Source organism: Acipenser ruthenus, chromosome 1 (genome assembly GCF_902713425.1).
Source record: "Acipenser ruthenus chromosome 1, fAciRut3.2 maternal haplotype, whole genome shotgun sequence".
Lineage (NCBI taxonomy): Eukaryota > Metazoa > Chordata > Actinopteri > Acipenseriformes > Acipenseridae > Acipenser > Acipenser ruthenus.
The window spans coordinates 26,997,228-27,015,019 of NC_081189.1; the positions used below are offsets into that span (position 1 = coordinate 26,997,228).

The window sequence follows — 17,792 nt, forward strand, 5'->3', positions numbered from 1 at the left end:
TCCTCGTCCACTAAAATATTTTTGTACAAGTATTTCATTTTAGTTTTTGTAGTAGTTACTACGCCCAGCACTTGCCAAAATAATCAGACTTTGATTGGCCAACAGAATCAGGTGATGGTGTGTTTGTGAACAGAGAACCAATGTGTGAGGTTTGAACGTCACTTGATCCTCTGACGTCTAAACGTGCCTGCTGTATGTTAGGATGCAATGCAAAGCTGCTTATTACAATGTCGGAGTCCAAGTAAAACTGCATTTTAATCCAAATATTGTGTATTTCCTAGAAAACAGTCCTGGGAAAATACTGAATAGTAGACCACAAATTGGGTATAAATCAGTAAAAAAATGACGATTACAGGCTAAGTACCAGCATGCATTGTATGCGTCTTTCACCCAGGTGAAAAAGGTAAGGTGCATTATCTATTATTTTTTATAGTGTTTTTTTCTCCATATAAGCCATAAAATAAAGGTATTATGTACTTTATGGATATTACAGATTGATTAAAATATATTTAGTATATTTTAAACAATTGCCATTCATGCCCAAAGGAATATCCAGTAAAATAACATTTTAAATTACTAACAGATATATCATACAGTTATTCATATCAGCAGTAGCCTCGCACAATCTTACTCCTAAAAAAAAGAAATGCTTCATTGAAATGAAAACTATATTTTTCCTATTGTTATATACATCTACTTAAGTATGGATGTGACCTTTGTGAATCACAATTTGGCACAAGACAGCCTTCATCATTTCATGTACTCGTGGCCATAACTAGCTACGAGGACTAGTTTTTTTGCATCATCAATGCTGATGCTCATGTAAAACTTCTGTTAAAAAGACTCCTTCATTTTCTGTTTTGGTTTGCCGTGTAACATAGATTTGGAGGTCGAATAGTAAATACCAAGCAGTCATATAAATACTGCCAGCTATAGCTTGAAACCTAAGTTTGACCTTGATAGAATGTCAGCTCTGGTTACGATGCTGCACGCACTGTATTATTTATTTCAAATGGAGGGGATAAAGCACATTATATGTGGGAGCCATGAGTGTATGGGTATGTGAGTTCCAATCAGAACAATTGATGGTCAGGCCTGAAATGAGTAGCCTGGTTTAGTAACAACCTATGAATGTGCACAGCTTGCAATTGCAAGATATTAAAATCCAATTTCAGAACAGTGCATTTTCTAAATATGTAGCACAATTATTCAATATTGTGAAGCTTTTTACATATTATTCTTTCTCATAACTGAACTAAGATACCACTTAATTAATATGATTTATTTTCATCAGAGGCTAGTACATGTGAAACAGGAATAGAGATGTCAATAATCCCACAAAAGTGAGATTATATTAAGGTCAGAAATTAGCAGTGCAGCTTCAATAGCATTGAAGGGTTCTCAATAGGGTAGTCTACTTAACAAGTTTGACAAAATATACATTGTGTGTCAAATATCACCATGGCAACAAGGCAGTAAGTGCCTAGAGTAACCTTTTTGAGCTTTATATAATAGCAATTATGAAATTAACTGTAAACCAGTTTGCTAAACTTAAACTTCAAAAACAGCCTTGCAAACAGACTGCCCCAAAGGTAATGTAAAATGTGCTGCTGGAGACATCATTACAGATGCCAAATATCAGAATAGTGCAGAAACAGCAATACATTATGATTAAGAACACATATCATGAGATAGAGTAGTGGTTAGGGCTCTGGACTCTTGACCAGAGGGTCGTGGGTTCAATCCCAGGAGTTGGACACTGCTGCTGTACCCTTGAGCAAGGTACTTTTTACTTAGATTGCTCCAGTAAAAACCCAACTATATAAATGGGTAATCGTATGTAAAAATAATGTGATATCTTGTAACAATTGCATCATACTACCCAGACACTACCAAGATCAGGTCGCCCTCCCAAACTAAGCAGAAAACTGGTTCTGAAGCCAACAATGACTTTGAGAGATCTGCAAAGTTCTGTGTCTGAGATGGGAGTCAGTGTTCACACATCAACAATAAGCCGGTCCCTACACAAAGCTGGCCTGTATGGACGGGTGGAAAGAAAGAAGTCATTACTCAAAAAGCCTCATCTTAAAGCAGGTATGGAGTTTGCGAAAAAGCATGTAGATGATACTGCAGACATTTGGAAAAAGGTTTTGTGAACTTTCAGTCTAAATTCCAAGCGTTATGTCTGGCGCAAGCCCAACACTGCACATCACCCAGTCAACACCATCCCAACTGTCAAGCATGGTGGTGGCAGCACAAAACCAAAGCCACACTAGAGTGGTTGAACAAGAAGAGAATTAATGTTCTTTAGTGGCCCAGTCAAAGTCCTGACTTGAATCCAATTGAAAATTTATGGCGAGACTTGAACATTGCAGTCCATCGACGATCCCCAACAAACTTATCAGAACTGGAGCAATTTTCCCGTGAAGAATGGGCAAAAATGTCACCATCCTACTGTGCAAAGCTAGTAGAGACCTATCCAAAAAGACTCATAGCATTAATTGCTGCAAAAGGTACTTCTACCAAGTACTGACTTTTGCAGGGGGGTGAATACGTCTGCAAACCACTGTGTGTGTGTGTGTGTAGAATATATATATAGAATATATATATATATATATTCTACTGCACTAGAACAAAAGTTTCAAAAATTGACACCTGTATACTTATACTCTATAGTATGTCATGCTTAACCATGGTTACAAAGAAAATGGCAATGCTGGCTATATTTTTTTACTACTGCAATATTATTACATTCTTGAAGCTTTGTTAGGCATACAGACACAGAAGAGTAAACTGTTACATCATTTTTATTTAAAATCACAAGTAGAATGTAATTTGGATTAAGGCAATGCATACACTTCTCACAAAAAAAGTTGAGAAGAAATCATTTCTACTGGGTTGCAATTCAACTGGGTACTTCACAGTCATCAGCCATTTCCGAAACACAAACACAGCATGTACAACAACAGATAGGCCTCGACGTGGACATTACAGATCAACATCACTGTGCCAAGACCACTTTCTAATAAAAAAAAAAGCTTGAGAGCTCACAGACTCATTGCAACAGAGATAATATTCACAGCAAACAAGGGAAAAGCAAAAAGCACACGTCACTTTAAACCATGAACAAGAGAAAAACAGTCAGTTAGCTGAGAGGTCTCCTATGCACTAGGTCTTATTCAACAGCTTTGAAAAAATGCAATTGACTGAATCTGTTCTGGAGGCAACTCACAAGAAGGCACGTGGTGACTTTCAAAATTATATTTGATACACTGCACTGATAATGAAATGGAAAGTACATGATAGAATGATCACCCAAGCATTCTTTCAGCTATGACCTCCTATTCTGTACTTTTGCCTTTGATGTGCCTGCTATTCTGTTATTTGACAAAGTGCTGTAAGATAACACGCTGTAAGATAACCATTAACCTTTTGAATTATTATTATTATGTTGTGTTGTGAAGCAAAGCAGTATTTCACTGATACAGTATGTGTGAAACCTGTAAAGTATACTGGAATGCTGTATTTAAATGAATTCAAGGACTTTTCATGAAAAGCCTGTCATACCCTGCTAAAAAAAAAACAGGTTTATGAATATTTCAAATGTTATCATGATGTGGAATGCGCCACGCTGGGCTGCTTCAGTGTAATGAGAACATTATTGTCACCTTACTAAACAAACAGTTACTAATAAACTGCAAGGACCAAATCTGTTCTTATAAAAAATAAAATGAATGCAGAAAACTTAAATAGTTACATGATCTCAAAATGGCAGCCATATTAGCCCAGAGGTGGTACTATGTCATGGTTTCTGACATATGAGGGTGTGACACTGTGGCGGTACCAGCTTTAAAAAAACAACTGGCACGATCAAACGTGAAAATGCAGGAACCTGGATTTTTATACAACATGTAAACCTTAGCCACCATGGCCCGACCATCAACCCAATACTATACCCAATACTATACTGTGCATACAGATGGACAGACAGACAGGTTCTTCCACGTATTTACAGATTTTGGTACTTGGTAAAGAGTGATAAAATTGTGAATGTGACATACGGGCTGGCACCACTATAAAGAGGCTGCATTTACAGTAGACTTCTGATTCTCCTCAAGGACAAAGGAAGTGATATTGAATCTGAAGTTTGTGCACATTTTTAGGTTTAATACAAATCCAGTATCGTATTTTGCTCCATGAAATCATGCTGCACGGACGACTATTATTCAATTTAAAGCAGAGCTGCTTCAATTTAGTGTTGAATATATAGCAGTTTGTATCTTGCAAAGTATATTGCTCATCTGCGAGATCAAGAACATTCATTTAATGGAAATTGACCCTCTTTCACACATTGCAACCATATAACCGTGCACTTGTTCCAGATGCTGCAACCAAAAGCCCTCTTTTACGCTGTATTAATCAAAGTTTAGTTCTCATGCAAGGTGCTAACTGTAAGAATTGGAAAAACATATCTTCTTTTTATCCAAAGACCAGGTCAAGAGTGGTCTGTGACAATGCTAAACCCTGCCCTGTTAGAGGGTATAGCAGTTCAGTTGTCACAGACAATGCAAAAGAGCTCAATTCCCCAAATTACATGGTGCTTCTGTCCACAGAACAGACCACCAAGTTAATTTCACTTGTGATCTGAGAAGGATTTCTAGTCAGAGAGAGCTCTGACGTGGATTTTTCTGGATTTTTAGTTGATTAAGGTCATGTTACTGACAGCAGTATTTTTTAATTTAGAGTCGTGGCAGGGGATGAATGTCAATGACATGCATTATAAATATGAAAACTACTGTAAAAAACCCTTGAGTGGCACTACACCTACAAATGAATAACAGTCTGTAACAGGGGAGATCTGGACTGACTGTCTGGCACATCCGTATTACTGCAGGTAGAGGGCAGCAGTCTCGTGGGATCTGCCTGTCGGTCATGGCGATGACACGGAGAGGTGGGGAAGAGGGTGTGTGTGCTTTCCCTCTCTCTGAGTGGCTGAGGGGCGGGCCTTGGGAGACTGCTCGGCCCATAAGATCTGGTTTGGTTGGGCGCTCGGGTGGCCGTGTTTGGGGAATACCCAGTGACACTGACGAAAGACGTCAGTTTTAAAATAAAACGAGGCAAAACTGGCTGAGAAAAACAGCCGGCCTTAAAATAATTTAACGAGAAAAAAAATAACAGAAATCACCACGTACCCGAGGGGACGTGCTTAGTTGTACGGGGAACTCCGGCCATCCCAGTGTATAGAGGGTAATTGAGCGTAGGACGGAGGCCCGTTCTGACCGGCTTAGCGGCAGTGGGGGCACTGCGTAAGCAGAACTTTTTGTTTGTAGTTTTATTACTGTGTTTTATTTTCCCTTTTTCTTTCGCCTTTGGTTTTCATTATTATTTGCGAGCACTTGTTGTGCCTGTACCTGTATTGGTAAACGCCGTGATTCTGGTTACTGTTGTCAGTATCCAGATCACGGACAACAGCGCCATCTACTGCATCAAATAAATCAGTACGCCTGAGCGGCGTTACAAATAAAGTACTGTCTCCTTGTGTCAGTGAATTGCCCACCACCCTTCCACACGGTCTCTAAAGAGAAATGATGGACTTACAGCCTGCATGTAACACATTTTTTGCACAGCATGCAACACATTTTTTAATCATTGTCTGGAACTCTTATAATAGGGCAGGCAGCATTTTTTGCACAGTCCACACAGCTTTCTGAAATATTACAAATGTAATTCAGATACAAATATAACATGATTTTTTTTTTCTAGATTATAAAGTTTCAAGTGTGTTTCTTATGAAACTCTATTCTGTGATCCATAAGTAAGTATTTAACTGATATACAAATCATATTCACAAGCCGACTTTTTTTGCATGCTAATATGCTCCTCGTTTGCTGTCGTAAAAAAAAAAAGACTATTTTCAATTGATCCCGGCCTGGTTTTAAATTCTAAAATTCTAGGTGATGCAAACAGCATCTCATAACAAATGACCATGCACAGTTTATAGATTACCGAACATGTGGTTCCCAAGACTAGCTTCAATATCTCAGGCAATCAGTTTTTAATAATGTGAAAAAGTAGGTAACCTTGAGCTAGTCAGAGCATGTGACACTTGTAATGAACATGTTTTATAAAATCAGGGAAACTCATTATGAATAATAAAAAAAAAATAGCCAACCAAAGGTGTATAGTGTATCTACCATTATGGCATTATAGGACTAAACAAAGCATTTCACAATCAATCCTTAGTTCATTTTCAGTCATGCTTTAGTTATGACACCACTGAAGATGTTGATTCATAACACATCTATGCCAATATTACTACATTATAGATCTCTATCTAGACACCTATACACAGTACATGAGTCTAAATTAGTGCTACAAATGTGTTTTAAGCCACTTCTGGTTTTGGTCCTGTATCCAGTTTGACCACAAACAAGTAGAATCCAGTGTCCTAAGTCTGAATCTGAACTTGACTGCACAAAAGGGTACTTTCTTTATACCCTCATCACCAAGGGCATTCATACTCTGCCAGCGATAACACAGAGCTCCCCAGATGTATACAGTTATAAATTTGGGCAGAAGTGTGGAGTAGTGCTTTACCTAGATTGCTCCAGTAAAACCCAACTGTATAAATGGGTAACTATGTAAAAAAAATAATAATAATGTGATGTAACAATTGTAAGTTGCGCTGGATAAGGGTGTCTGCTAAGAAATTAATAATAGTTATAATACAATATCTCACATTGGTACTGTATGATTTATTTTAAGCTAAAACACATCGATTATAGGGTTCTATAATTTGGATTTCTCTAGATTCAAGATTTCATATCACAACAAAAGGGTGAAGTCACAAACTAGATACAAAATAAAATTCATAGGGGAGCCAAGGAGCAGAGCCCAGTCTTTTCAGGATTGTCATTAAAAAACACACATATATACATACACACACACACACATATATATATATATATATATATATATATATATATATATATATATATATACAGTGCCTTGCAAAAGTATTCAGACCCCTGACCAATTCTCTCATATTACTGAATTACAAATGGTACATTGAAATTTCGTTCTGTTTAATATTTTATTTTAAAACACTGAAACTCAAAATCAATTATTGTAAGGTGACACTGGTTTTATGTTGGGAAATATTTTTAAGAAAAATAAAAAACTGAAATATCTTGCTTGCATAAGTATTCAACCCCTGTGCTGTGGAAGCTCCCAGTTTACACCGATGAAAGAAATTGCCCTAACGAGGACACAATTACCTTACCATTGACCTCCACCTGTGAACCATTAAAATTGCTGTCACATTTTCTGGAAAAAAACCCCACTGTAGAAGGATCATTGGTCAGTCTGTGAATCTGAAGGAAAATGAAGACCAAAGAGCATTCTACAGAAGTTAGAGATAAAGTAATACAAATGCATAAGGGAAAGGGTACAAAAGGGTATATAAAATAATAGTGTTTGGATATCCCAGTGAGCACAGTTGGATCAATAATCAGGAAGTGGAAGCTGCATCACACCACCCAGGCACTGCCAAGAAAAGGCCGTCCCTCAAAACTCAGCACTCAAACAAGGAGACTTGTGAGAGAAGCCACAGAGAGGCCAACAATCACTTTGAAGGAGCAACAGAGTTCAGTGGCTGTGAGTGGAGTAATGGTGCACCAGTCAACCATATCAAGAGCTCTGCATAACACTGGCCTGTATGGGAGGGTGGCGAGAAAGAAGCCGTTACTCAAAAAGTACCATCTGAAAGCACGTCTGGAGTTTGCCAGAAAGCATGAGAGTGACCCAGCTGCGATGTGGGAAAAGGTTTTGTGGTCAGATAAGACCAAGATAGAGCTTTTTGGCCAAAACTCAAAGCGCTATGTGTGGTGCAAACCTAACACTGCCCATGCCTCAAGACACACCATCCCTACAGTGAAGTATGGTGGTGGCAGCATTGTGCTGTGGGGATGCTTCTCATCAGCAGGGACTGGGCATCTTGTTAAAATTGAAGGAAGAATGGATGGAGCAAAATACAGGGAAATACTGCAAGAGAACCTGCTTCAGTCTGCTAAAAAACTGAAGCTTGGGAGGAAATTCACCTTTCAGCAGGGCAATGATCCCAAGCACAAGGCCAAAGCAACATTGGAGTGGCTCAAGAACAAAAAGGTGAATGTCCTACAGTGGCCCAGTCAAAGTCCTGATCTCAATCCCATTGAGAATCTGTGGCACTATTTGAAAATTGCGGTCCACAAGCGTCGTCCAACCAACCTGAACAACCTGGAGCAAATTTGCCAAGAAGAATGGGCCAAAATCACTCCGACACTGTGTGCAAAGCTGGTACATACTTACCCCAAAAGACTTAAAGCTGTTATTGCAGCGAAAGGCGGCTCTAACAAATATTAATGTGTGGGGGTTGAATACTTATGCAAGCAAGATATTTCAGTTTTTTATTTTTCTTAAAAATATTTCCCAACATAAAACCAATGTCACCTTATAATAATTGATTTTGAGTTTCAGTGTTTTAAAATAAAATATCAAACAGAACGAAATTGCAATGTACCATTTGTAATTCAGTAATATGAGAGAATTGGTCAGGGGTCTGAATACTTTTGCAAGGCACTGTATATATATATATATATATATATATATATATATATATATATATATATATATATATATATATATATATATATAATATAAAGGGCAGCTGGCTCTTTGAGCTAATATATATATATATATATATATATATATATATATATATATATATATATATATATATAGATAGATAGATAGATATTTAACCTTCTATATGTCTTGAAAGAACAAAAACATTTAATAAGAAATGATATATTTGCTGTGATACCCTCTTGCCATGGCAGATGGGCTCACAGAAAGAAATAGGTTTTAAAATGATTGCATTTTCACTGAAGATATTGCAATAGCCAGAGTTCTGTGCACTCAGCAATCCATTCATTTATCTGCCTAGATTCCTCATAGAGAATCCACACTCTTCTTGCAAAAATGAGCATTCTCATAGCAACCCTGAATAGCATTCTCATAGCAACCCTGAAGGGTTAGAATTACCTGTTTGTAAATCAATTATAAAGCATATTCTTCTATTAATGTTAATATAAGAAAACAATGGTGTTGTCATATTAAAGTTTACTGAAGAAATGCCAATACTCTATAGAGATTATAGCCATTTATCAAAAACAGCTTTAGGCAACCTTAATGGTATGCATCTATCTCTCTCCATCCGGTGCCATTCCTCTTCCATCTCCAATACCACCTGTCTCTTTCTTCCCATATTGCTTATGTGCCATCTGTTACAATGCTAACTGTGATAAGACTTCTCCATAGGTTTTAAGCATGAAAACACTAACAGCACACAGCAGAACTCTTTCAAGCCTAATTAACTCTGAATGCCATCCTTTAGCTGGGAGGCTCATAACCTTTGTTAATGGCCTGCTCCTTACAATGCTTCCCGTCCCACTCATGATACCTATACAAATGCACTGCTTTTGACAGCAGTGTAATCAATTTGCCTCCTACATCTACTGCATTGACATGTACTGATTAATGATGATATAAACAGGTTTGTCAGTGTCATACACCAACCCGTCATAGGTCGAATTAGACCAATCATATCAGTAACATAAAAAACTAGGTCACAAAGACCTAAATCTGCTGTATTCTGTAGTAAGTATTGCAAAATTACAGTAGTCATAATATACATTGCAGAACAGATTGTATTTTGTAAAAAAGATAGTAAATTGCTGTGACCACTTGTGAGAAACATATCCTTCTCCTAGAACCAACGTCAAGCCAGGCCTGGACTATGTAAAAATGGACATTTAGTCCTATGTGTTTAATCTGATCAGATAATCTTCCCTTCCAAAACACGGTTCTTATTATTTGCATTGTCTTAGCACAAGAGCTGCAGCATCCCTTATAGTCATAAACCATTTTGTCGCTAGCATTTTTAACTTTGGGATTAGCTTCCACCCTCTGCTGAAGGTAGCAGGTAGTAAAAGTCCAGAAGACATTTGACAAATAAAATAATTGAAATATTATGCTTCAGTACTTTTTTTTTTTTTTTTTAACAGCCTGCAAGCTCCCGTACAGACAGAAAGCTGGAGAACCGCTTAACCCAATTCTGATGAAAACTTGATGAAGACCTTCTTTAGCAGACGTTACTGAGACTATCAAGGCAACAGTTTGTCTGTCGGAATGTCAAACTCATATTTTAACATGTACATTGCAGTAAAGGCACCCCAATTTTATTGTCAAGTATTGCAGAATTAACGTCACAAATGCCAGGAATGTATTTGAGGTTCACCAGTCTGTACTGTATGTCAGACTTCTATTTTACATGTGTGCAGAGTGGATGTAGGTCATGGTGATCATGTTACTGATTGTATAATTACAGCTATGACAGGTTGATGTATGTCAGTAATTGTTGTCATTGTTTTGCACTGCAGATTTGATTGGTTCTCTAAAGATGTGTTTTTTTAGCATGCATGGTGCACATCTAGAATATATATAGTAATGTTTTTTTTATGTACAATGTAAAGTTCTGTGCACACATCCTACTGTGTATTGTGTGAAGCTTTTGGGGAAATTGAATGTAGCAGAAATGAAGTTGGCATTACACCTAAAGACATCAAAATATAACAAAAACTGATTCCACATTCCTCTACCCTAAATGCACTTCAGGATGGAGCCATGTCTGTGTTTATCCCTGCCACGAAATGAACGCTATCGGAACCATGAAAAAAAGATCACTGTGATTAAGATCGAAGTTAAAATGTAAGTTTAACCTACAAAAGAGATGCCTGATGCCTTTATAACTTATAATATCACAATTTTCTCATGCTCATACCTTGCTGTACTTTATCATGCTGGTCTGCACTTTGCCATGCTTTGAGGAAGCTTTACTACCCTTTGCAATGCTTTTACCACGGCAAACGTTAAGAAGTTAATTATCTCTTTAAATACTAATTCAAAAACAGACATTTTTTTTTTACTTTTCCTGAGAGCCCACAGCTGCAGGGTTTATGGTAAAAAGCTGAAATGCCTACAGTTGTCATTCAACACTGCTAACAAACTGCAATTTAGTACAAATATTTTTTCTCCACATATTACTAAATTAGTAATCTCACGGTATCCTTCTGTACAATGTTGACATCTGAAAGTGAATAATACTTTAATAGCATCAGAGTAATATATGTCAACTTGGGTATTGTGTTGTAATGTAACCAATAAGATGTAAAGAAGTGGGGTGTCCCAGTATTGCATTATTAGTCGACTAAAGCATAAATTACTAAATATGTGATAACTTCAATCATGTAGTATGCCCTATTGAGACGTAGCCTACTCCTTTCATTGGTAATAAACCTTCAGTACGCTACAACAGAAATGTTTTATTTCTTTTTCACACTGCTGAATAATTTAAATATTTTTATAGTGTTATTAACCAGCCATGTGAAAGAACATTGCTAACAGTAAGTCACAATTAATCACTAGCAGCATTTTTCTATTAAAAACAAAACACAAAAGTAGAAATGTGTTTCTTTGTGAACAAAAACAAACCTTCCCCAATAGAGATTAAACCAACGTGGCAGTGAAACAGATAATTTTTATTGGACAACACCTGAAAGGGAACGATGATTGAGAGACTACAGCTGTGTACCAAATATAAATACAATGTTAAACAGAGAAAAACATGTTATGTTAGAGGTCTAGATTTCTGCTTAAGTGGGATACAACGCTGGGAGGTGGTTCTTCCCAATGCTATTTATGTTGTTTAATTGGGATGTCGCTTCGTTTAATTAGGATACAGTATTTTCAAATGATGAATGGAGATCGCTTTTCAGAGCAAGGCAGGTCACGTAGCACAGTGCAATGAGTACGTGATTACACTGTGACTTGTGTAAATTGTGTAAACCACGTTGAACTCTTGAAGGAGCTGGAGTCCCCTGTGGTTTCTCAGGCTGCTGTTGTAAAGAAAGTTGGCGTGTCAACATTGCAGGTGCCTCGCCCTGTGATAGATGTGATTTCATTATTTTTCATTTAATGTAAAAATAAAAAACAGCGATTAATTTTGTTTAGGAATAAAAAAACATTGACTTGAATTTAAATGATGTATTTAACATTTAATCATAATGTGAGGTGATTTCATTCTTTTTCTTTTCATTAAGAAACTAAAAAGTGTGACTAAGGTTGTCTCAACTGCCTCTCGTTTAATTGGCACAGCCGCTTATTCTGGATAAAGCGGCGCTGATTGTATCAAATTTTGCATGCAGTGCTTATGTAGGGTACTGTAAGAAGCAAATATGAAGTCAGTACTTTGATACTTTGAGGTGTAAGTTTTTGACAGTGCAGAGGCAGAAGCTTTGTACATTTACTGCCACAACATCTGCTCCCTCACCCCTAAGGGGAAGACGATGGTCACCCCAGGGCACTGTAATGGTTCCGTGTGAATTTGTAGATGCACTCTGTCTCAGTGATATGGTATAGATGGGTGTCCCATTGCTCCACCAACGGAACCTTGCTCTTTTAGATCAGCAGTAATTCTGCAGCCCTAAAAATTCATGTTCAGACCCTGAATTTCCAATTGGCTGAGATAGACCAATATATATTTAGCACAGCAAACAATTCAGTGAGTGTTTAGAGTTCGAAACATAAGACATTTAAAACACTAATGAAAGCAATAGTTGAAACATTTACCTACTTTTTATACCCGGTTCAGAACAGGGTTATTGTGGTGGCACAGTTCTTATGCATGAGCAGATGCCACACTTTAGAGTGTTACATACACTGTTAACCATTTTTAAAATTGTGATGAAACTTGGGTTAGGACATTCTTTAGCACAAGTAATAGACATTATCCGAATCTGGGTAGATATGGCAGAACCTGTCTGTCGAGCTGTATGCTACAATTACATTTTTACATGAACAAACATCTCACCTGAGTCTGGTTCATGCAGGGGAGGAATACTTTATTTAGCTGGGGCATGATTGATCAAACGTCTGGCTTCTGTTCATTTAAATAATACTAATTAAGTTCAGTTCTGCTTTAAGACTGACTGACACTCCCTGAGTTATAAGTGAAGCAAACTTCAGTACTACCTACCCAAGTAAAGAGAAGAATCCTTTTTCTTCACATGATCATCCATGTAGGAGACACCTAATGGTTGAACTGATGATGCTCCAACTCCTATTAAAACCTGAGCTATTACAAGCAGCACGTACATCATGTTTGAAGACTGTGTTTCCATACAACTCTCCATTTCATCTTCTTTCTCCATCGATGGCTTGCCAGTAGAACAAGTGTCCCTTGAGGTTGATATTTTCACTTTCTGGTAGTCGTACTGATGACTCACAAATTCAGGTAATGCACAAAGAAGTGAACCCAATGCCATTATAATTCCACCACAGCCAATAAGCCTGGGTCTGTGCCCTTTCCCTCCGAAATAGCTTACTAAAAGGATCACCAAAAGGTTGCCAATTTCAAATCCACTTGCAATTAAACCGAGTTCTGTTGTCCTCAGACTAAATCTCTTTTCAAGGGTACTTAACATGCTGATCTGTCGAAAGACATAAAAAAAACCCAATAAGAATCCTGATGAAGAAAGAATACAGCTGCACAATGACAAGATCTTCAAGAGTTTGCACCAAAATAAAATAAGACAGTTCTGTGTCAACTGCACACAACTGGCAAACACTGTGGCACACTCGGCTCTTCCGCATCTTCATCTATGTTTGTTCTTTTGTTTTATATGTGTAATGGGTACAAGTAGACATGACACTAAGCGCTGGCAAGCATAGGCACAATACTGTCCCAATACTGCCATAAACAAGTCTGACACGTACACTGTGCCCGAACACTTTCCCACTGTTAGAGGGTAGTGTAATGTATAGATATACCCATTAAACAATTAAAAAGAAAAACACTGGAAGAATGTATACAGTAGGAGACATTATCCGAGTAAAGTCCTGATTAACACCCTAACAGTAGCCTTCAGTGCACACTTTTTATATAGCCTATAGTATAAAAATAATACAATCAGTAATGTAAAGGTATTCTTCTGTCACACAAAGGCTCTACCTGATGCGTTTGCCTAGAAGAAGACTGAAGGATGCAAGTGGCTCAGTCTTTCAGAATCAGGGCAATGCGTTAAAACGAAGTGTAACAATGCAGCAGTGCAGTCAGCAATAACTAACTTAGCAGAGGGATCTCCACAGTGTTCACATAGGGCCACATAACTTAACAAAAGTCCCTCGTGATCCTTCTTTATAAAGAAATATGAAGGAAGTGACAGATACCATCACAAGATAATCGATTCATTAATGGAGATAAACATTATTTATCCTACACTAATGACTGATTAAGTCCCATCTAACTTAACTGTGACCTGACCAGTATATAGTTTGATAATGAAATAACATTGTAGTGTTGTTGATTGAAAAGCATGCCGTGGTTACTGAACAGTTTTCTTAATTAATATATTACTTTTCCTACATGGAGCTGACCTCAGTACTGAAACTGCTGAATATGATACAATCAGTAGAGTTTAAAAGATCTGTGTGATCTTAGGCACATTTCTGCTAATTATCAATATCTATCGCATTAATGGCTTACAAAGGTGATCGAGCCAAATGCACTTCATGTTACATTTCTAAATGACTATATACTAAATTGTAAAACGTTATATTAAATTGCGTATTTTAAATTGCAATGCAATATTGGTAAAAGTACAGTATACAGTATATCTATCCACACAACGTGGCCCAAGCTTATAACATCATAAACTCCCCCAAGATTAATCCTAGAACAATATTTCACTTAAAAATATGTTTGTGTTCACACAATCAAAATTCAAAGCTATGCATCCCCTGTTTATATCCCTGATGTGTATCTGTAGTATAATTTTGGCTTTGTATCTGTAATAGGGAGTATGGTTTCACTTACCAGGTAAGCATTGCCAATGCTGTTAGCACTGAGAATCAAGCAAAGAGTGGCAACAAATGCTCTGATATCCCCAAAGCATGATCTGCTTGGCTTCTTTGTCCGAGTATCTTGTGGATTGTTAGCCATCTCTGAAACCCTGTAACCTTGTGGATGATCTCTGCCACTGCTCCTATAGCAAAGGACTCCAGCCTTTCATTGTAATATTGCCACAGAACCGAACCTCGGGCTGTATATCTTGCACCTGACTTGAAAGACAGAAACAAAAGATGGAGAGCGACCAAAAGACAACTTTAGAAACGCTTCATACTTTCATGATATGCAGAACCTGGAATACAGATTTAAAATACAGTGCCGCAGGGTGCAAAAGAGATGGTATGTTGTTTTCAATAATTAATTAAATTGTTATAAAGGGTGGCAACAAATAAGTACTGGTTACATTATTGTTGGCTAATGGTAATTCAACCCAGTTTGATTAACACATGCTACAAATAACTAAAATTTCAGTAATAAAACATACTACATGACAACATAGTTATCGGCATGGTGTTGGTAAAGTTAAGGGGAAAAAACGACGTACCAACCTTGCGTTTTTCTGACGGAGTGACTTCGCCAAGTGTGTACTTCTGTCAAGTTGCAACTGCTTTCGTATTTGCTCATGTTTTTTACATAGTCCAGTTCTTTACAATTTCATTCACTGTACAGACAAATCTAGAGTCTGGTTCCAGAATCTCTACAGAATGCCACAATGAAAAACAAACTGTCACCCGCTGTTCCTGAAATTGAAGCCTATGTGAGGCGGCTGCCTGCGTGTGTCTCCACGCTGCCAGCAAAGTGCAGTGCTCTGATGTAAAAGGGGTAAACTATAGTAGTATGTGCTTCATAGTTAGATGATACGCCATCTTGTGGTTACAGAAAATATTGAAATTCAACAATGAAGACATTATTATTATTATTATTATTATTATTATTATTATTATTATTATTATTATTATTATTTATTTCTTAGCAGACGCCCTTATCCAGGGCGACTTACAATCGTAAGCAAATACATTAAGTGTTACAATATAAGTAATACAATAAGAGCAAGAAATACAATAACTTTTGTTCAAGCAAAGTACAAGTGTGACAAACCACAATTCAATAATACAGCAGATAATAGTGATAGTTACATCAGGATATGATTAAATAGTGATAGTTACATCAGGATATGATTAAATACAAAGTACTACAGGTTAAACACTTGGCAGATTACAGTATTCTGAAGTACAGGATTAAATGCAGTAAAATAGGGGGCAGATAAGAGCAAAATAAAGCACATTTACATGAAGGGTGATAGTGTCCCAGGATACAAACAGAGGAGTTCTACAGGTGCTGTTTGAAGAGGTGAGTCTTAAGGAGGCGCCGGAATGTGGTCAGGGACTGGGCAGTCCTGACATCTGTAGGAATCTGCAATGTATAGGACATGACCATATACATTGCAATACATACTCCAGGTACACAAAAAGGATAAAAAAAATTTAAAAAAAAACTTAGGAGAAAAATAAATAACAGTCTAGAAAATAAAGTGTTACTCATACTATACATTCTGCAATTTACATACAGTAGGCCTATACTATGTTGTGGAAACATAACCCTTGTAACCCTATCCACTGGGGCTATGTTAATATGTTAATAATTTATAATGGAGCAATATGATACTGGTTCAAGAGAGAATTGACAATTGTAACTCTGGTCTTTTACTAAAATGTGTGTACTGTACATACACAAGTATTATTTTAACGGAAAAAAAAGATTTCAGAAGTGGAATTTTCAGCAATGATCATTGGTGAGAACTGGTTGGCAATCTCTTATTTTCAACTGGTCATGCTGGTGTAAGAGCCCTGCAGTCTACTTTACTGTACAGTTATAAAGTCTATCAACAAAAGTCATAATCTTCAAAAAAAAAAAATTAAATAAAAACTGAATACGTTTGCCAAATGGGTGCTGAACTAATGTATACAGATCACAGATAACACAAGCGTTACAGTTTGGGCTCCATGCCCATCCAATCCTATTTAGACTGTGCCCAAGCCAATTGTGCCAACTTGTGCGGTAGCATTGTGATGTGGACTATTGGGAAGCTGTAAAATGAATTCCAACCCAGACCACCATGGGTTTAGGCTAGTGCATTAATCCCATTGTGCCTGATTAACAAATTGTGATAATGTGTAATTGTTTTCATTGCATATATTGACATGGTTAAGTAGTGTATAGTACCAGCTGTCTTTACTGATATTGTTTATTAAACCATGATGATACATGACTGCAAACATAATATATTGATTGTATGGTAACCATTCATTTCTTTACTTTGTGATAATTATAACTTTTAATGCATATCTTTTAATGCATGTTTTTAAAAAAATTATCACATTTAAGGAGGCCTATATCACTGGACTAAATTCTGAATACTAAATTAAAAAAAACAACAATCCTAAAATACCCGATACCCCTGAGCTTCTTTCTTTTTTTCCATGCTGAATACTAAGGAACAATTTTTTATCAACATGTATCAATTTGAATTTGTTTCATATAGTTAGACCTCAGAATTAATTGCATCAGTGCCTTTCATCAATTTGGTCACCAGCATAGTGGGGCCTGCCGACAGGGTTGTAAAGGGAAAGGATGCATTTCTTACAGTTGTCCTGTCGAAAGCAATGAGACCTCTCTCCTGTTGTCCCTGGCACAGCATTTATGTAGCTGTGTGAGTTTGACTCTCAGTCGTGTGATACTCGTTTATCCCTCATACAAAGGCAGACATGTGTCATGTGGGAAAACA

At 37.1% G+C, this 17,792-nt stretch overlaps 1 protein-coding gene across 3 annotated transcripts in view; it reads right to left on the bottom strand.

The window, feature by feature from the left end:
* Positions 1-15,794, bottom strand: part of LOC117408970 (solute carrier organic anion transporter family member 3A1-like) — a 47,145-nt gene extending 31,351 nt beyond the window's left edge. Inside the window, exons 1-3 of one of the 3 annotated variants that reach the window (XM_059022828.1) lie at positions 15,556-15,794; positions 14,975-15,215; positions 13,136-13,589 (exon numbers count right to left, since the gene is read on the bottom strand). In XM_059022828.1, the coding sequence (XP_058878811.1) occupies positions 13,136-13,589; positions 14,975-15,100 (580 nt within the window). In that variant the 5' untranslated portion in view covers positions 15,101-15,215; positions 15,556-15,794. Of the gene's footprint in view, positions 1-13,135; positions 13,590-14,974; positions 15,220-15,551 lie in introns of all 3 variants that reach the window. The other 2 variants (XM_059022811.1, XM_059022817.1) reach the window with 2 other exon arrangements.
* Between the last annotated feature and the right edge of the window lie 1,998 nt (positions 15,795-17,792).